The sequence below is a fragment of the Pelobates fuscus genome, chromosome 9, assembly GCF_036172605.1.
Source record: "Pelobates fuscus isolate aPelFus1 chromosome 9, aPelFus1.pri, whole genome shotgun sequence".
NCBI lineage: Eukaryota > Metazoa > Chordata > Amphibia > Anura > Pelobatidae > Pelobates > Pelobates fuscus.
The window spans coordinates 111,410,904-111,432,877 of record NC_086325.1 but is presented as its reverse complement, the minus strand read 5'-3'; the positions used below and the strand labels follow the sequence as shown (position 1 = coordinate 111,432,877).

The 21,974-nt window shown below is 42.2% G+C and overlaps 1 protein-coding gene across 1 annotated transcript in view; it reads left to right on the top strand.

Moving 5' to 3' along the window:
* ADGRD2 (adhesion G protein-coupled receptor D2) overlaps positions 1 to 21,974 on the top strand; it is a 642,889-nt gene that overhangs the window by 472,693 nt on the left and 148,222 nt on the right. Inside the window, exons 21-22 of the mRNA XM_063432309.1 lie at positions 12,087 to 12,128; positions 18,053 to 18,106. Of these exons, the coding sequence (XP_063288379.1) occupies positions 12,087 to 12,128; positions 18,053 to 18,106 (96 nt within the window). The remainder of the gene's footprint in view (positions 1 to 12,086; positions 12,129 to 18,052; positions 18,107 to 21,974) is intronic.

Below are 21,974 nucleotides of genomic sequence, written 5' to 3'. Positions count from 1 at the left end.
ATAGAGTGTTTCCTCACAGTTCCATAGACATATATATATATATACAAAAAGAGAAGTCCTGCGCTTAAGCAGCAAGGACTACAACACACATCAGCCCCAATATATAGTAAAAACCAAAGAAAAGAAAAACGTTACCTGCGCTTTCTCCTTAATCCCTATGTATATTTAGACAAATGGAGGTCATTTAGTTGCTCCAATGGCCATTGGAGGGAATGCCCGCCTGCCAACGTCAAGGCAGACCCCCCTAAGCGGGTGTATATATATATATATATATATATATATATATATATATATATATATACACACACACACATACCACACCTCTATAAATTTAACATATAACAGGTGAGAAAAATAGTCAACCATGATTACAGGTGTATTCTGTGTAGAGGTATGGTGCCATAGATCTATTAAAGGATTTTAGTTTGAATGAAGATTTGACATTGTTTGTGAGGTTATTCTATAATTGTGATGCTCTGTAGGAAAATGAGAATCGAGCCACTTAATTTTTGTATTGCGGTATGCTAAATAAAGTACTGCTACTGGATCGGATGTTATAGGAGGTGGGAACAGATGGGGAGAGCATTCTACTCAGGTAGGGTGGGAGCTTCCCTTAAAAGCTCCTTAACACAAAGTTGGAAAGATGACGGTTGCGTTGGGATTCCAGAAAGAGCCACTTTAGCTCTTTTAATATGTCACAAGGGTGGGTCATGTAATTACATCGTATTACAAAGTGACAGAATGAATTATACAACATATTAAGTTTATGAAGGCGAGTTTGTGGTGCAGGTGCATACACTACATTCTCATAATAAATAACTGCCATCAGCATTTGTTGCACTATATTTTGCCTTACTGTAGACCACCCCCCCCCCCCCCAAAAAAAAAAATCCCAAACAATTTCAGCCCCAAAACAAAACTCAAAAAGTAGGTCTGTCCTTATATCACCTCAGCACTGTGGACTAGCCACTAGTGCCTACCTGAACCTCTCTCCCTTCCTGAACTTAAAAGAAAAAGATTAGTGCATGAAGTGCTACCAAGTGAATAAGTGTTAAAACAAACAAAACAAAAAAAATAGCTTGATGTGCGTTTCAGCGTTCTTTTGGTTTTTTTTTTCGTCTCCTTTATCTTAGCCCTAGTATCCTTCACCTTTGGCTATACCTGATTTTTGTCAATTTGCTGGGACAGTGTTTAGTGTAGACTTAGACCTCACTAATAGCTACTCTAGCTTTTCCTATCTGGATATTCATAGGTGTATGTGTATCTTTTATCTTTGACTATACCTGTTTTTTGTCCATTTGCTGGAACAGTGTATAGTGTAGACTCAGACCTTACTAATAGCTACATCTATTCTAGCTAACCTAGCTGGATATATATAGGTATCTGTGTATGTGTATACATACATACACATTACCCATGTACTTTTTTGTCTGTCTCTGTCCTGTTTTTTATTTCCGTTTCTCCTTAAGACTATCAAAGGTAGGGCTCTCCTTCCCTATATTTTGTGTTAACTCTCCCAATTAGGACTTTCCATTTCTGTTTACTCTGGGTTATTCCCCAATCCCTGCGAGAGTAACATTGGGCATTTATTGGGACTCTTGGATCAGCACCTTTTTCACTTGTATTTATTTTCTATATATTTAACCATTGCAATGGACAGTCTAAGTACCAAATGACTTTAGGTTAGTGGTAAAGTTGCCAATTTTCTGACATTTATAGGGTCATTTACTAAAGCAAGAATTCAAGTATGTATATATATATATATATATATATATATATATATATATATATATATATGGCAATGCCACATATGGATACCATATTTAGTCTAAGGCAAGGGAAAGTTATTTTTACAGTAATAACTATAAAGATGTGGAATACTCTTGCAGCCGCTTAGTAGATAACTCCCTATTTCCCACGGTATTAGGGAGTTATCTACCAAAAGGCGGAAAGCAAGAATTCAAGTAAATTTAAAGTGAATTTCAATGCCCTGTCTTGTAGGAGTAAAAAAAACTTTGGTATGCAACCCTAGCCAGGGGAATTGTGGATAGGGCTGCATTATAAAGTAATTTTACTCCTACAAGTCAGAAAATCAAGCAGTGAGAATACAGGGACATAATCTATACTTAAATATAAATATACACGGGGGCGGAGTCTGACCGCCAAGCAGCACGGACGTGCGGGGAAAGAGCTCCCGCCTGGCGGTCAGCAATAACGCCGATACCGGCGGCCACAGAGCTCGTACATCCATCGGGGTGCGCCACCCGAGACGGGGGTGCACCACAGCACCGGAGGAACCTTTTCCTGAGCCTGTCGGAGCCTGGGGCCCGACACACGACTTGCGGCCTGCGGGAGTGGATGCCGGGGAGAGGCGGCCGCTCTCCTCGACGACGGAACCCCCAGAGTCAATACCGGTCTCCTACCCCCCCCCCCCTCTGGACCGGTGGGGGTCATCCCGGTCCCTATCAGAAAAGCGGGCACAGATTGAAGCAGAGAAATTCAGCTAAACAGTCGACTGAAACGGAGGGTGTCTGAGCATGCCTAAAATGGCCGCCCAACAAGGGCCAGTGAGAAAGCACACAGACAGCTACCCACACTCGCAGCACCTAGAAGCACTGGACCGACTTTGCTCGAAGTTCTATATTATACTTTGCGATAGAGGGGTGCTGTACCTTCAAGCGGCTAAGATGGTCTCCTCATGGCTCCGTCCTGACACCCGCCGACGCCACTACGGAGCCCCACTGCGGGCCTTCGGGGAGGACAAGCAGACCAAACAGCACCGGCAACAACGGCGGCGGACGAAGGTACGGAGTACACTGGGTGCATGCCACCGCTCACATGCAAATAAGAGCGGGACAGCCAGGCAGCCACAAAGCCCCGGCAAAGCACCTAGACACAGCACCCTCGACCAGCCAGCCTATACTATGCAATCGGGGAACACAGCAACCTACCAAGCCCCAGTACAGCCTACTGCCGCACACGAACAAGCCAAAGATGAACCCTGGCCCTCCCCAGTTACAGAGACTGTCTATCCCAAATGGCCCATATGCGGGGACGGCTGATCCGGGACTGGACCTGGTGTGATCGTGAGAGGCATGGACGGACAATCCAATCCCAAGGAAAAACTTGCATTCATATAATTTGTTAACATAATTTTTTATTTTTTTTTTATTTATTTTTTTCTTTTCTTTCTTCATTCCTGTTTTTCCAAGGTAAAACAACAAGAAGGGCTCTTAGATGAGCTGCGTGGACAATACCTGCAGATCACCTGTACTCTTCACCTGATTTTCCTGGTATCGTTGATATTTTTGTTCGCATCTCAATGTTTAAGGACTAAACTATTTGCTTTCCTAGAACACACCCCTAATACACCCTACTGCACCGCAAACTTCAAGAGACATTGCACCGCACTGACTAACTATAGCCCCAGGTTCATAGACTATCATCGAGATACCACATGTCTAAACCGATGGACCCCATCCCTACTGCACCAGAAACCCCTCGACCCACCCAGGACACATTGACCTGCCCCTTATACAGCGCCCCACGCGCAACATTGACGTGAAACTCCACTATACCACAGATAGGAGACAGGGGGGACACCCCCCCCCCCCCAAAAAAAAAAAAAAAAAAAAAGCACCGACACTCCCCACCCCAGAGATTGGGCCCCAAGAAAGACTCCGGGCGACTCACGAGTCGGTCTCCATCGGACCGGACTTACCCCACTCATACATACAGGGCCCAGAGACTACATATATACGCCGGTGCGGGTTGACTCAAGCTATAATTCCTAAGAGTTCACTGTTGTTTACTCATGTTCAACTTTACCTATGTTTCTAGTTATTTACATGTTTGTATTTGCATGGAAAGGCACCTCCTCTCTAGAAGACGACGGACCTGCTCCTATTAACGGACCGTACAACACACGACCGACACTCCTCGTATAACAAGAAATCCTTCACCTCACCTCCCGAACCAGAAATCAGCTGACCCCCACCTCCCACCTGTGGCGACAAGAAGGGACCACTCACGTCTCAGCTAAGTACCGCCACCTCTGAGAACCCGAAACCGTGAGTGAACCATCCCAATACGTGCTGGGGGGAGAGACGAAGGGAGCATGAAAACCTTCCTCCTCTCTCCCCCAGGTACGCGCACACGCCCACATCAGGGCACAATTCACACCTACCCCCCCTCAGGCTCTACTAACACCCCCTAAATTGCCTGGCTGACATTCAGTAAGACCAGGGACCCTACACACACACACACACCCACCTCTCTCCCCGCCCAACCCAACGACCAACCTAACCTCAACCTCCCCCCACCTCCCCCCCCCACGTTGTTATTTCACGGTACATCTTAGGAACCTCCTCAAACTAATACACTGCCGCCACATTTAAACCACCAGAGATGCCTAGAACAATCTCGTGCATATCCCTTAACTGCAAGGGCCTTAATAATCCAACTAAACGGCACCAACTTTTGAGATGGGCAACCCGCTCGAGGGCAGAACTGATCCTCCTCCAAGAAACACATTATGATGACTCCAGACCCTTCCCTCTACGCAACAAGCACTACACAACTTGCCACCTCGCAAACTCCCCTAATGGGAAAAGAAATGGAGTGGCCATTCTAGTACATAAATCCTGCCCGATACACTTCACGCGCACCGTCCCAGACCCCCAGGGCCGTTACCTCACAATAGAGGGCCACTTAGGGAACCATAAATATGCAATTACCTCCCTATACGCACCTAACACCCCCGACGCATCTTTCTGGTCGACCCTCAAAGCACACCTCAAACTGTTCAGCTCCCACCACTTGATTATAGGAGGGGATTTTAATGCAACCATTGCCCCTGAGTTGGACCGCAAACGACCCGCTCCCCACAAACGAGGGTTCACTTCCCGCCCCACGAGACTAGACAGGACCCTCGCAAACTTCACACTCCACACGGGCCTCCATGACGTGTGGCGGCTACACCACCCCAATACCCTAGATTTCACATTCTTTTCTCATCCCCACTCCTCGTACTCCAGAATAGATATGTTTCTGATTTCTCCCTCCCTTCTACCCCAGGCCACGAAATCGACAATAGGTACTATCGCGTGGTCAGACCATGCGGAGATCTCCCTCGACATAGAACTCCCCTTAGCAGCCAGGACCTGGACTTGGAGGCTGAACCCCACTCTGCTGCAAAACCCAGAAATTCGACGTAACACACACACTGCTATAAAACACTACTTCACCGAAAATATACACTCTGTCACTCTGTCACCTCACCCAGTTCACTTTGGGCAGCTCACAAAACGGTTATCCGAGGCACCCTGATTGAACAAGCCACCAGACTCAAGAGACAGAAACTCAAAGATCTAGAACACCACATACACTCCCTAAGAGCTATCTCTGCTCAACACAAACAGGACCCCTCCCCGGACAAGCTAGCCCAAATACAGATACACCAACAAGCTATCAAGACCTTTATGTCCAAAGACTCCCAAAAAGCGCTTCTCTGGACTAAACAACTTTTCTATGACAAATCCAATAAAGCAGACTCGCTCTTGGCCCACAAACTGCGCCATAAAACTCGAACCAAAAACATAGACCACATTAACTCCCCCGGAGGTACCACACACACCACCCCTGACCAAATCGCCTCCGTCTTCGCCGCGTACTTCGCAAACCTTTACGACCACCAATCACAATCGGGACATGACCACCCAATTGACCCTCAAGCTATAGAATCTTACCTCGAGCGCATCCCTCTCCCTGCGCTCTCAGACGACACGAGAGAACGACTCGCTATGCCCATCACAGAGGAAGAAATAGCGCTAGTCATTAAATCTCTTAAACCTCACAAATGCCCAGGCCCAGACGGATTCACGGGCCAATATTCCAAAATCATTCCCTGACGCCCTCCTACCCCACTTAACCACACTGTTTAACTCGCTACTTCAGGGCGACGCACTACCAGAGGATATGCTGAGATCAAACATCACCCTAATCCCGAAACCGAACAAATCACTCTCTGACCCAGGCCACTACAGACCAATATCCCTCCTTAATGTGGATATCAAAATCTTTACCAAACTCTTAGCAAACCGCATCCAATACTCCCTACCCAAACTAATCCATCCCGACCAAGTAGGTTTCATCCCCTCAAGACAGGCCAGTGATAATACCAGGCTCATATTAGACCTCATTTGGGTGGCAACACATAAAAAGACCCCGACCCTCCTTCTCTCCATGGATGCCGAGAAGGCTTTTGATCGCCTCCTTTGGCCCTTCCTCTTTGCCACCCTCAGGAAATTCAGAATCCCCGACCCCATCATAGCGGCCCTTAAATCCCTTTACAATAACCCTACGGCCACCCTTCTCATACCCAATTCCGGACCTACCTCATTTAAAATTCATAATGGCACTAGGCAGGGCTGCCCTCTCTCTCCGCTCCTCTTCGCCCTTTCCTTAGAACCCCTTCTACAAAAGATACGAGACACCCCGCAAATCACCGGTCTCAAGGTGAGGCACACCGAATATAAGATTGCGGCTTATGCCGACGATATCCTCCTCACACTCGCGAACCCAACCCAATCCATCCCTCCCCTACTGTCCCTCTTGAACGAATACGCGGCACTCTCAGGATATAAACTGAACCTAGATAAAACGGAGACACTCCCACTGGGGATCCCTGAACGCGACCTAAGAAGCCTACGCCACTCACACCCATTTAAATATAACACGACTAGTATCCCGTACCTTGGCATCCTCCTACCGGCCAACCCAGAATCCACATACACACTCAACTACCCCTCCCTGATTCGACAGGCCCATACAGACCTACTCACCTGGACCACCATGCCAATCTCATGGATGGGCAGGATTGCCTCCATTAAAATGAATTTACTTCCCAGATTCTTGTATCTATTCCAAACCTTACCCATCCCGATATCCCGGAGCGACTTCAAGACTCTCCAAACCAAAATAGACAACTTCATTTGGTCTAACAAGCGACCCAGGATAAAAAGAACCACGATGTATAAAACCACGAAAACTGGGGGTCTGGGACTCCCCAATTTCTTAACTTACTTCCAAGCTGCACAAATATCACAAATACAAAAACTACACGCACCCCCAGGTCTTAAACTGTGGGTAGACCTCGAGCACGACCTCATGGGAGGTGATCACCCCTCACTTCTCTTTTGGGTACCCAAACACTCCAGACCCGCCACTCCACAAACACCCCCAGCCCTACGCACCTCATTCCAGATATGGGACAAAATTATACAGCACTCCCGCCTTGTCAACTCCCCCTCCCCCTTGACCCCACTCTTAAGAAACAAACAGTTCCCTCCAGGAATGACCCCTCGAGATTTTGCACATTTTGAAGACAATGAACTCTACCGCTTCTTCCACTTCTTCCGATCCAACCAGATGCTCCACTTCCCGGACCTACCCAGAAACACACCGCTAAACACCTCAGACCACTTCAGATTTCTCCAGATCCGTAGCTTCCTACAGAATCCCCAACACTCCGCCACGGCAACCGCTACCCTGACCCTATTCGAACGAGAATGCATACACACCCCGATACGCAAAGGGCAAATCTCCTCTATTTACACCCAACTTAACTCCTCCTCCTCAGCAGATGCACTAGCTTACACCAAAACATGGGAAAGGGACATTGGCCCCCCCAGCGACCCTTCGGACTGGTCTGATATCTGGGAAGCGACAGCATCCCTTACCATTTGCGTCAGCCATAGGGAACAGGCCTACAAAACACTATTCCGTTGGTACCTGACACCCCTGCGGATGAAGCAAATGAAATGCTCGACTACAGACGAATGTTGGAAGGGATGCGGAGCACAGGGTACCTATATCCATGCTTGGTGGCACTGCCCACGCATAGCGCAGATCTGGGTGGGGGTAGCGGACCTGGCATCAGCCCTCCTACATACAAAGATCCCTCTCGACCCGTGGATCTGGTTATTATCTAAACCCCACGCCCCCCTATTTAGGTCACAGAATAAACTGCTTGCCAAAATAGCTCTGGCCACGAGGCGCACTATAGCCGAACAATGGGGCAACAAAAACATACCCACCCTAGACACTGCACTCAAAAAAATAGAGGAAGCCAGGGAAATGGACAAGCTCTCAGCCTTACTCCATGACACAACCCACCACCACAACAAAGTTTGGGACCCCTGGGTCATATATAGGCTGACTCATCCCTGCCCATAAAGGCCGGCCACTCCAACACCCCACTCCCACTACCTGCTTCGAAGACCACTGCCCGGACCTACCCTAATTCCCAAACCTCTCACCACCCCGCACACACCCACTAGATCACCTCAGACCACTTCCCAGAGGTCTCCACCCACTTTGCCACCCTAACTTGGACTATCCCTCAACCCTGAATCACTCAACTAGGGTGGGCCCATGACACGGAACCTACCCGGGGAATAGATAAAATGACCTTGAATACACCTCAGTCTTCTACCCGCACAATCGCACTTAACCACACTACAACAACGCGACCCCAACAACTTCACCCACCCACCAAGGGGACCCCACAGGGAACCCACACCCCCATACCCCCTCCCCCCGGCTCTAATCATCAGGCCCACATCCTCCAAAATACATCCCTGGACCACTGACCACCAATGGCGCACACTAGCACGTGCGACCCACTCCCCGCTCGACATGGCCTAACTTCTAACAACGACGCACGAGCATAGTTCCTATAAGAACACTAAGATCTCATTTGAATCATAGAGATGTACCTCACCCCCCCCCCCCCCCTCCACAAACCTAACCCATCTCAGTACCCCTCTGGAAATACACACCACAAGGCCGCATAGGGCTGTCAAAACTGAAACTCTACTACCTAGAACACCTACCGACCCATATCTGTGGGAACGGGTATGACGACTGGCCGCAACAATTGGCATTTAAAGTAACGATAAACCAGCCTATGTGACCTCATTCCTGAGAAATATTGATTGATTCATTGTATTGAAAGACTCATATTTGTACCCCACCCCTCTTTTACATTCTGTATCCCTCACATACGTCTGAAAGACTTAAAACTCTGAAAATAAAGAATTTATAAAAAAAAAATACAAAAAATGTGCAATTCCTCATGCCACTGTCAAACTCCAGTGCATCTCTTAACACGCTGATGTGGCGTATGTCGCTACCATGTAACACCCTGCACAACAAAAATAAAGAATTCAAAAAATAAAAAAATATAAATATACACATGATGGCTAACAGGCTCAATATTGGAATAGGATGGATTTGACCAGTTAATTATATTTCACAAATATTGGGAGGGATTCATCAGAGTGTTCTGTTCTAAAATGTGGTTTAAAATATAGAAAGGGAAAGGTCACCAATAGAAGTTTGCTGGTTCCACTAGTTTTTTATGGTGATTGCTCCACAATTAGTAATTTAGACCACTTTTTAGAGCAGACCTACATGACCATGTTACAATCTCATTCATGGAACACATGAATAAAGCAACCTAGACATGTTTATAGCAGCTGTCTGACAGTTTCTGTCAATTTTCCCAATAGTAGAATTCATGTTATTTTCATGATTGAAACTATTTTTAGTTGGAGTTTTGGAATATCGGGGTGCAGCAGTTTTTAGGAAATCTCTGGCAATAAAAAACATATAGAAATGAATAAAGCGCAGACAGCATAATGTGCTATAATCTAAGCAAATAGCATAATGGCTGTGGTATAGAATGTCCCTGTATTGGGACCTTAGGGGTGTAGGTCAAAAGACTTCACCATTAAGATCTGGATGAGACGGATTAAATAAAAAGTTGTATAGCATAGCAGAAATTTTGAACCATCAATTTATTGCTGCTAAAAATTAAGTATTACAAAAACACGTTAGATATTCTAAAAAGAACAACCTACTAATGAGCTTCCTATAATTCATCTAAATCCTATTTTCCCCTTGGTGATGCATCCAATATGCTAACATTGGGGATCAATGATAGGTGCTGCACTATCCTCTATTATATATGAACATAGATTATAAATGTAGCTATTTTTTTTCTGTTTACATTAATTCTGCATTTGTATGTCAATCAACAATGTTGTCAAATGTTTAGCTTTGTCTAATGTTATCTACTGTATAAATATTTATAGCAACCTTTTAAATACCATTACCATTACAAAATGTTATTCCAAAATTGAAGTGCTTCATTAGCTTTCTTTTCTAATACACCATAAAGTCAAAAGTAGCATGCCTTACTAAGAATAATTGAATGGCATTGTATAAACATGTTCCTGTCCATTGAATATGACCTGTTCCATACATTTCATAATTGACAGTGACTAGCTGCCATTTAACCATCACATTAATCAGTTGCTAAGACTTCCATTTAGAGTGTGGAGATGAGCTGTATCAAAGAAATCTGTAGATATAAAATGCAGACAGCTGGAGGGATAAATATATAGTGATATAAAGGCCTGAAATTAAATAATTAGCTAACTGAAAACTACTTTGTCACCTTTTGAAATGCATTATAAAAATAATTAACAAGTGACATGTACCTTTCTTTCCTGTAGAAAGAAATGGGTGGGGGCTTGGGAGGATATTACGTTTTTATATTTATAGCCTCTACTGGTCACCTATGGGTGGGAACTGTAAGGGAAATATATTTTAATTATTCTTCATACCTGTTGACCATGGGATAGGATAAGCAAACACAAGGATGTCCCCACATTTTTATGGAATAGGTGGTGGCAAGGGAGTAGACAGTGATCTGCCCACCCACCCACTGTTAATCAATTTACAGACTTAACCCAATGACCATGGGTGGACCTGTGCCAGGACCCTCACATATTTTAATAGAGACTGGGTATCTATGTGACATTTACATGTCAAGTTTGGAATTCTGGGATAGTTTTGATTTCTCTGAATTTCTGTGTCAAAGGTGTACAACCATATTCATGGACAACAGTAATTTTCCTATCTGTATCAAATCGTGGGGATTTATATTGTGTAAACTCTCACCACTAATTACCAAGAAAATACCTAAATATGTTTTGAGCCCTGTGTACAAAATTGTGCTTAAATAATTACTCCAAACAAAAAGGTTGTTTTCATAAAACTAGCTGACATGGTGTGACATGCCTCACTGTTAAAAAAATAAAAATAAATAAACAAGGAAGAATGGCATGATCGGGTCAAGTTCTCCCTGCAGCCCTATCCTAGTCTGGTGATGTCATTCCCCAGCACTGCAAGGAGAAATTTGTCAGGCAGTATGTGTGTAACGGAGAACTGTGACACCATTCGTTGTCTTTCGCTGGCATGCTGATAACAGACCCCCAATATTCATAGAATTACCATTAGCCTGCCTGGAACAGCCAATGACTCTGCTGGAGATGGAGTCATATCTCTGGGAGCAAATGCATTGTCTCTAAACATGGTAAATTTCAAACTGAAATACTGCAAATAAAGACTACTGCAAATCAGTGAAGTGGTCATGGTGCTTTAATTAGCCATGTGACATACAGTCACAAACTACAGCAGTATGCATTTGCAAAGTGCGTACTTGTATGCATTTACAGATTACATAAATGCCATTATATCTATGCAACTACAGATTCTTTATATGCAGTGACATGTCACATACAGATATTAAATTCCTGCATGTACATCTACCTACAGTCATCGAAATATGCATTTCAATAAATACACACATATATACTTGCCTTGAGAAAATACACACATACACTGGTTCACATATTCTAAAAACAGGAATATACATGTATGTTGACACAAATTCAGCATATTGTTCTATGCATACACAAGAGCCTATTTATAAACACATAAAAAAACAAAACACAAAAATACACAATAATATAGTATTGTGACAGATTCTTCATAAGTTTTAAAAGTTAATTTTCCATTTGTAACTGGTGATACTTGAATTGGATACATTTGTCACTATTTTATAACAGGTGGCAAGTTTTTCCCCTCTCAGTAACATCTTTATTAACGTTATTGCTGGTTCTCTCTCAAGAGAATAACGCCTGGTTGTGTAACATAATTTGTTTTGCCTTTTGCAGGGTTTGTACATATTCCTGGTATATGCCATTTACAACAGTGAGGTAATGTATTATTGACTTTTTATTTTTAACAAAATGATGTGTAGTGCATATAGAACCTTAATTTGTTCTAGCGTTTTGCCAAGTTCTTTATTATTAGATGGGATGGAGTATGTCAAACCAAACCTTTGTGCCTGGGTGGATATATATATGTTTACATGCTATCTTATTAATTGTACTACTGTTAAAATATTTACATACATTTATTTTAAAAAAAAGTATTTTTTATAATGGTCTTTGGTATAATGTCCATGAGAACTATAATGGAGGAAAATGTAAATGTCCAGATTCTAATAAACTCAACATGAGCAGTGATCTGAAAAAGAGAAGAACACAAGGGGCTCAGATAGTGTAAAACATTTAATCCCTTCACTTCCGAGCACCTTTGATTGAAAAAATACTTGCATATTTATTTGAAGCAAGGGATGCATTTCTAGAATATAAACGAATCATAACACAGAATTTTTATGTATAGATTGATTTGCAGACAAACTTAAAACTTTAAAAAAAAAATTAAATTTGTATGGTTACATATATTTTTTCACTTATTCATCCTGTATAAAAATGTATTGGGAAAATATTTGAAATAGCTTTAGACAGTATATCATTCAATATTTCACACGTGCTCTGAATTCTTAGTATGTAAGTAAAAATGCAATTTTTCTTACATACGGTAGTTGTGACAAAAATGTATAGCTAAATAATGCTCAAATATTAGCTTGTAGGTATTTATATGCATCAAGAAGTATTTACTAGCAGTGCAATTTACTAAAAAATAGCAACAGGATGTAAAAAGAATGTTGGAATTTGAGCACACTGGCCACACAAAAAAAAAATACTGTTAAATCATATATTTCTTAAAGTTATTTAAAACTGCTATAGCAATCTTTATCAATCTCTCGACTGCTAATGTAATGCTGGCAGTGGAATAGAGTCCATTCACTCCTTCCTCTCCCTGACTGAAAGAATGCTATCACCCAATGAAAACTCCTGTACTATTTGAAAGCAGAAGGTAAGCTTACATTTTAAGCAACTTTACAGTCAAGTCAGTGACAAATGGCTTCTGGCAGAGAAATTAATTCCTCTACAGCAGGGGCTCCCAATTAATTTTACCTGTGGAACCCTTTGACATAATGTACCAACACATTGGAAAACCCCCCACAAATGTGCGCCATAGTGCAGAGAGTAAGCAGATAGTAGTACTTAGCAGCAGGTTTGCTTTTGTGTGTACAGTTGGTGTTTGTATATACTGTTTGCATTTGCGTGCAGTCGTGTGTTTGGATGTAGTGTTTGCTTTTAAATGCAGATGTACATATGTATGTAGTATTGGTATTTGAGTAAGGGGTATGTTTGAGTGTTCGTATATAAATTTGGCATTTGATTTCAGGGGTATTTTTGTATATAATGTTTGTGTTTGCAGGGGTGTATATGTTGTGTTGGTGTTTGCTGGGATGTATGCACATATACTGACACGTACGTACATACATGCATACATACTTACACAGATACACTGACACATTAACACAAAGACACGAATACACACATATAAACACACACACATTCATATACACACTGACACATACACAAAGATGTACACCTTTACACATGCATAGACCTTGACACACCGATACACACATACTGACATATACACACACACTGGCACATACACACACACACACACACCTTTACACATACACACACTCAGATACACACACTGGCACATACAAAGGTACTGATACACACACCTTGACTCACAGATACACACACACTCAGATACACACAGTGACACAAACACACATTGACATACAGATACCCACACACACACTGGCACATACAAGCACACTGATACACACATACGGACATAAACACGCACAGATACACACAAACACACTCAGATACAAACACTGGCACATACAAACACATTGGTACACACATACTGACATACACACACACACACACACCTTGTCACATACTCAAATACACACAGTTACATATACAAACACACTGATACACACATGCTGGCATACACACACAGATACACACTGGCATATACAAACACACTGATACACACACCTTGGCACACAGATACACACACACACTGGCACATACACACTCAGATACACACAGTGACACATACCTTGACACACAGATACACTGACAAACACACACACTCAAATACACACAGTGACACAGATACACACACTCGTACATACATCAGAGCCACCCTCCATTTAGCTTACCTTGTGTGTCCAGAAGGGTGGCTTGCTTGTGGTCCTGGTAGTGTTGACTGATGCTGATGGGAGTGAACATGTAGAAGCTCACTCCACTCCAGCCTCTCCTCTGCCATCGTTGCTGTTGCCTGTCCGGTTTGCCCTCTCCAGCCTCCTCCTCCCTTCCCACCGTGCGGTAGCGCCTCTGAAGTAGGAGGAAGTGATTACTTCCTCTCAGATGGCCAAAACAACATGGGGCCTGGTCGTGCTCTTAAGGGGCTGCGGGCCCCTGTTAAGCAATACAATTGTGACGACCATATTGGTTGGCGATATTACGCAGGAGGGAGAGGACGAGGTGGGGGAAGAGAACCGGGAAAGCTAGACTTTGACTTCCAACAACCCAGGCCAGCAGAAGCCAACCTCCTGCATCCAAAAGGTAGGAAAAATGAGGGTGGCTAAAAAATAACCAGCCTGTGTGTCAAGTTTGTTTTTTTGTCATTGTGTGCCTCTTTGGATGTGTATCTACATGTATGTTGGTGTTTGTATTTATGTGTTTGCATCTGCATGTGTGCCAGTTTGTATATCTGTGTTTTTGCAGGTGTGTCAGTGTGTATATCTGTGTCTGTGCATCTGTATGTGTATCATCTGTATGTATATCTGTGTTTTTGCAGGTCTGTCAGTGTGTATCTCTGTGTCTGTGCATCTGTATGTGTATCAGTATTTGTATTTGTGTGCCTATGTATGTGTATCATTATTTGTATCTGTGTGTCTGTGGATATGTATCTGTGTGTCAGTATGTGTATCTGTGTGCCTGTGCATAGTGATGTCCCAAACGGCTCGCTGGCGAATAGTTCCTGGCGAACATCGCATGTTCGCGTTCGCCACGGACGGCGAACATATGTGATGTTCGGTCTGCCCCCTATTTGTCATCATTGAGTAAACTTTTAACCTGTACCTCACAGTCAGCAGACACATTCCAGCCAATCAGCAGCAGACCCTCCCTCCCAGACCCTCCCACCTCCTAGACAGCATACAATTTAGATTAATTCTGAAGCTGCATTCTTTTTTTTTTGTGTTTATTATACATTATCCTCCATAGCCAGTAACCTGTGTTTATTATACATTATCCCCCATAGCCAGTAACCTGTGTTTATTATACATTATCCCCCATAGCCAGTAACCTGTGTGTATTATACATTATCCTCCCATAGCCAGTAACCTGTGTTTATTATACATTATCCTCCCCATAGCCAGTAACCTGTGTTTATTATACATTATCCTCCCCATAGCCAGTAACCTGTGTTTATTAAACATTATCCCCCATAGCCAGTAATCTGTGTTTATTATACATTATCCCCCATAGCCAGTAACCTGTGTTCTTTATACATTATCCCTCCCATAGCCAGTAACCTGTGTTTATTATACATTATCCTCCCATAGCCAGTAACCTGTGTTTATTATACATTATCCCTCCCATAGCCAGTAACCTGTGTTTATTATACATTACCCCCCCCCCCCCATAGCCAGTAACCTGTGTTTATTATACATTATCTGGTGTAACAGTAGTGTACATTTTAAAAAAAATACAGGGGGCTTGTTGTCACCTTTCGGGGACCCTTGGTGTTGTACGTGGTTGGGTGGAGGAAGAGACCTTTAATGACATCAGTGAGGACAAGGAACGGGACATGGCTAGCTTGGTATCCAACCTTGTGCAAATGGGGAGTTTGCGGTTGTGCAAATGGACTGTTTGCGGTGCGTTAAACTGGGAGTTTGGTCTGTCACTGTGAAGCGGGCGTAACCCTTACACTACCTGATCGATACAACATCATACCTGATGTTTTAAAGCACGTTATTCCAAACAATTTAGGAATGTTAGGTGATTTATGCCCTTTATGGATTAAAACCAGACTCTGCATCAACTATGTAATTTTCCATGGGAGTTTTGCCATGGATCCCCCTCCGGCATGCCACAGTCCAGGTGTTAGTCCCCTTGAAACAACTTTTCCATCACTATTGTGGCCAGAAAGAGTCCCTGTGGGTTTTAGAATTTGCCTGCCTATTGAAGTCTATGGCGGTTCGCCGGGTTTGCCTGTTCGTGAACATTTGCGGAAGTTCGCGTTCGCCATTCGCGAACGAAAAATTTCATGTTCGCGACATCACTACCTGTGTACCTTTATTGTCTGTCAGTGTTTGCATCTGTGTTTCTGTGTATCTGTATGTGTGTCAGAATTTGTATCTCTAAGTCTGTGTATCTATATGTGTGCCAGTGTTTATATCTGTGTATCTGTATGTCTTTCAGTGTGTTTGTATATCAGTTTGTGTAGCATAGTATATGTGCATATATATCAGCATTCAAACAACAACACTACACACAAATACACATCTGAATATGAAAGAAAATGCTACACACAACACACTATGGTTTCAAATAGCAACACTGAAGAAGGAAGGCGCACAGTCGTCTGCCGAAACTGAGCATATTTAAGCTGGGATGTGGGTTGCCCAGGCTGGTTGAGGCGTGCCAGGGACTGTGGCATGTTGCACAACCTCTGAACTACCTTACCTTCAGAAATATTTGGCCTCCTTATATATTGCACTGGGCCTGTGGACTGGCAATCTCAGATGGGGCTGTGTCATACCCACAATGGGAATAGGGTGAACGCTCAGCTAAGCCACTTGTTGCATGTTTCCCTATAGCCTACAATGCCCTAATGCACCAAGATTGCTGTTACTTTATGCACATGTTCGCTATGATCAGATGCCCAATCTTCTCTTGTGTGACGAATTGCACGTTTCAATTATACACCTGACATATCTGGGGTGGTATTCTTATGTCATCTACTCATGTCTACCTAGCTTGATCATTAAATCACAGTTTACCCATGCATATTTATTTTGTTTAGTTTTCAACTGTTTATTCATGTATGCCATGCCTGTTTTATTATTATTTTAAAAAATGTGCAGAATCCTCTAACTGATTTCTAATGTCCAGTCATGTATCCTGCTTTACTTGCATTGCTATTCAGGCACTGCAAGGATGTTTTGTATTTCTGTGCACAGCAAAAATAAAAATAAATACATTAAAAAAAAGCACACAACTACATTCACACACATGCACTCCATACAAAAACATGTTTACATTCAAACACACAAACACTGCTCAGTGATAAACACATCTCTGCAAGGATGGGTAAATAGTAGATCCCCAGCTGGCAAAACATTATGGGACTTGTATGACAAGTGGTGATCCACCATGCGTGGGGAAAATAAATCATGTGCCTTTCTACATTAGCTCCACCACCGTGCAGAAGCCTATGGCATGAGTAGAACATCGGAAAAAAAAAAAAAACACATCTGCTGGAACCCCTATAATTTTGCTTTCCATTAGTATCCCTTTAAACTTTCAACCTAAAATAGGTCACAGATATGCTTTATGTACTGCATAATGTTTTAACCATTTTTGTTTTGCTGTGTAGATTTGTAGATTTGTAAACAAATTTGTGTGTCATGTGTTCTACAAAATGACATTTATGCCAGGCATTCTGGAAGCGTAATCAAAAACTCAGTAAAATGTTAACTTCCAGATTCCACGCAAATGTCTACAATTTAAAGATCACTTAATTGCCACCATAAAGTCAGTGCCCTCTATTCTTTATCTTAAACTATTCTATGTATTACTTACTATATATAACTAACTTAATTGACTTTTGTTTGCAGGTGAGAAATGCTATACAAAGGATGAAAGAAAAGAAAAAAGCCTTGTCCTTTACGGTAAGTTTATTGGGGAAGAAATAATGGTTCATTGTGTTATAGGATGTTCGTGTCTTGCTCTACTCATTATCCAGCTCCATGCACATGCTCGCCCTTAAAGAAACCAAGTCATTTTTTTTTTTTATCTGCATCAGTTCTGAAATTATCTTCAAACATGTATAATATAATGGAGCCCTGCAGCAATGAATTGTTTCTATGACTTTTATGAGATTTTAGGTCAAATACATGCTACTCAAGGGCAGGTCTTCAAGTTCAGATCAGGTTACTCAACAGGGCCTGCACGAAATGCAGTGTTATGTTACACAATGTAGCTAAATGCAAGATACAAGTAAAATGTTAAAGGAACCTTCCAAGCACCAAATCCATTACAAGGCTCTGTACAACAGTTTGATCTCTTTCCTGGGTTCTGCTGAGCACAAGTCCCTTACTTCATGCAGAGGCAAAAGCTTCCATTCCTCTCCTGAGCTAAACCCTGCCTTTTATTGCCCACCCATTGGTCTACCAGTCATCAACTTCATCTGATTGCTGTCTTCCAATGAGGTAAACCCTCTCATAAGGTCACTGGTGCTTGACAGACCCTGGTTTGACTACTTAATTTGATTACTTAGAGGCGTGTAAGGGCATTGTTTTTAATATGATCAGTACATCGCTCTTTAGTGGTTGTGGTGCTTGGAGTGTTACTTTATAAAAGAAATTCAAACTACAATATGAAAGAGTAGTTTACATGGATTTGCAGTAGAAAATTTCACAGTACAACTATTTAAATAAAAATCGCTGCGCAATGAGTGTTCATAGGCTTGCACTTTCCAGTCTGTGAATCCCTAAGAATATTGCTTACTGTAGAAAATCAGAACATTGTATAGTGCCGTGAAAAAGTATTTGCAACTGAATTCCTCTTTTTGCATATTTGTCATGTGCAATGGCTACAGATTTTATTTACAAGATTTTAAGGACAGACAGAGAACCCAAGTAAAAAGAAAATTCTGTGTAATCTGTATTTATTTAACTTACTTAATTTTATTGTATTGTATTTTTTTAAGGACATGGGTAATTATTCATGTTCTAAGCCACCATAATTTGGGTTTCTCTTGTACTGCTTTTTTAAAGCACAGAAATGACTTTCATTTAATTTATTGCCCCCGTTTCATTATACCTAGCACAATATCGAGTGTGAATAAAATGCTAAAAATGGGAAAAACTATTATTTTTTCACATTTATGCATACAATGTTTTTTACACAGCCTGTGCAACTAATTAAAAATAACTTTTTATTTTTAAAAAATAACTGTTAAGTGCCTAATATGTTTAGGTACAATTAAAGAGAGATGCTGAGCACAAGTCCCTTACTTCACGCTTGTAGCGTAGTGATGAAAGCAGCTGAAACAACCCAAACCAGAGTCTATCTTTTCCTGTAGGATGCGTACATATAATTAATGGAGCAGCACCTTGGGAAGTCCACAGGTGTGGCCAAGTATGTAACAAGACATAGGGAAACTATATAGTGTATTAAGTTATTATAATGAGTATTATTGGCATTTATATAGCGCCAAAAAATTCCGTAGCGCTTTACAATTTTATAAGAGGGGGGATCTAACAATAAATGAGACAATTATAAAAATTATAAAAACTTACAGTAACAATAGGTTGAAGAGGACCCTGCTCAAACGAGTTTGCAGTCTATAGAAGGTGGGGTATAAAACACAATAGGGCTAGAGATAGCCATAAATCAAGGTGGGGTGAAGCAGAGCTGGAGGAGAGACTAAAGTGCTACCCTTTAGGAGGGAGGAAGGGACAGGTATGTGAGTTAGAGGTTACTCTGGGAGTCCATAAGTTTTCCTAAAGAAATGGGTTTTAAGGCACTTTTTAAATGATTGAAGGCTAGGGAGTCTGATGGTGGTAGGCAGGCTATTCCAAAAGAAGGGAGCCGCTCGCAAGAAGTCCTGTTTATGGGCAGTTCAGAGAAGAGATATAAGAGGGGCTAGAATTGTTCAGTGCTTTATAGGTATGGATTAGTACTTTTAATTGACTCCTATAGGATACAGGAAGCCAATATAAAGACTCACAAAGGGGTGAGAGGACCAACTGGAGAGGAAAATCAGTCTGGTGGCAGCATTCATTACAGAAGACCAATTTGTAGAGGGTTACAATAATCCATGTGAGATATTACTAGAGTATGGACATGCACCTTAGTAGCATCTTGCGTAAGAAAGGGGCGAATGCGGGCAATGTTTTTATGGTGGAATCTACAGAATTTGGTAACAGACTGGATGTGAGGCTCAAAGATGAGAACAGAATCAAGTATAATGCCAAGATAGCGCGCTTGCAAGGATGGGCTGACGTAGGTACCACTAACTTAAAGGAAGAGCGAAAGAGGGAGGATCAGTATTAGGAGGAGGAAAGACAAGGAGCTCAGTTACAGAGAGATTGAGTTTCAAAAAGCGGGAGGACATCCAGTCAGAGATGGATGAAAGGCAAGCAGTGACCCATTGCAGGACAACATGGGAGAGGTCGGGGGAGGAGATATGTCTGGGTGTCATTGGCGTACAAGTGTTAGTGGAATCCAAATAAGGTAATAAGTTTGCGAATAGCGGCAGTTGAGTATTGATTGAAAATAAAGAACAAGATACACATGCAGTGTATAGAGCTACCAGTGAGCTCTACTTCTGTGTGCCTGGTATAATCCCTGCCCAAGGATGTGGGGTTTATCTCTTTTCCAATGGAGGTGTGGTCCGATGGTTATGCAATGTAAACAAAATAACAGAATAGATTCCAATATAGTGTAGGATAATCAGTGTCACAGATGGGGAAGGTATTGTATCTAAATATACACTCATATGTTATGAAGCCTAGAAAATAGCTTCCTATTGTTTATTGTCTGGAATGTTCGATTTGCATCTTATTTTTAATATATATATATATATATATATATATATATATATATATACAGGAAGTGAGGAGAGCACTCCAGAGGACTTGTTTGAAGAACTTTATTACATGTGGAAAATCGACGTTTCGACCCTAAGGTCTTTATCAAGATATTAAACAAAGTGCAAGCGTGCCATTATATACCCTAACAAATTACAAAGTAATCACTTACCCTGAGAAAGCTGTGCGCCCCAAAACCATGTGTAAACGCTAATGGGTGATTGCAGAAACTGCCGTGGCGATCCCGTCCGTGAATGATGACGTCACAAAAAATGCGACTAGGAAAAAGCGTGATCATGTGTCTAAGTAACCAGGGAAACCAAGTGTGGGCAGACTGACGTGATGTGTACATTTACGAAAATTACAGATATTAAAGAAGTATGGGAGTGGAATAAATTTATCAGTGGAACTAGGTGCTGAATTGGACATGTGCTATCTGAATGAAGTGGGGCTCCTAAAAGACCTTAAAAACTGCATAATGTATATAGATGAAATAGATGGCAATATAATGAACAAAGTTAGTATACTTATGGATAGTTGGTCGCAGAGGGCATGAGCAGGAGGGTGAAAATAGGGAATGCTAGGATATATGAGAGTAGAGGTGATGGGTCATGTAGGCACAAAGAGTGTAAAGAGGGGGTGTGTGTATGAAACGTGGCCAACCAGAGAAACAAAAAAAACGATAAAAGTGAGAATCGGTGAAGAGTCACCCTAAGATCCTGTGTGTATGTATGAAAATATGTACAAGAGATAGGGAAATAGAGTAGTGGCATGCATGTGGTCGTGCATCAGATGGGCACAAGGATAGGGATATCTGGTGGAGGTCTACTGAGAATGGTGGATGTGGATAAAAGAGTGAATAGAGCCCAGAGCGCACTGTATGTGCAGATAGTTACATGCAGATAGACAGGATCAAGTCCAAAAGTACCTAGATGGCGTATAT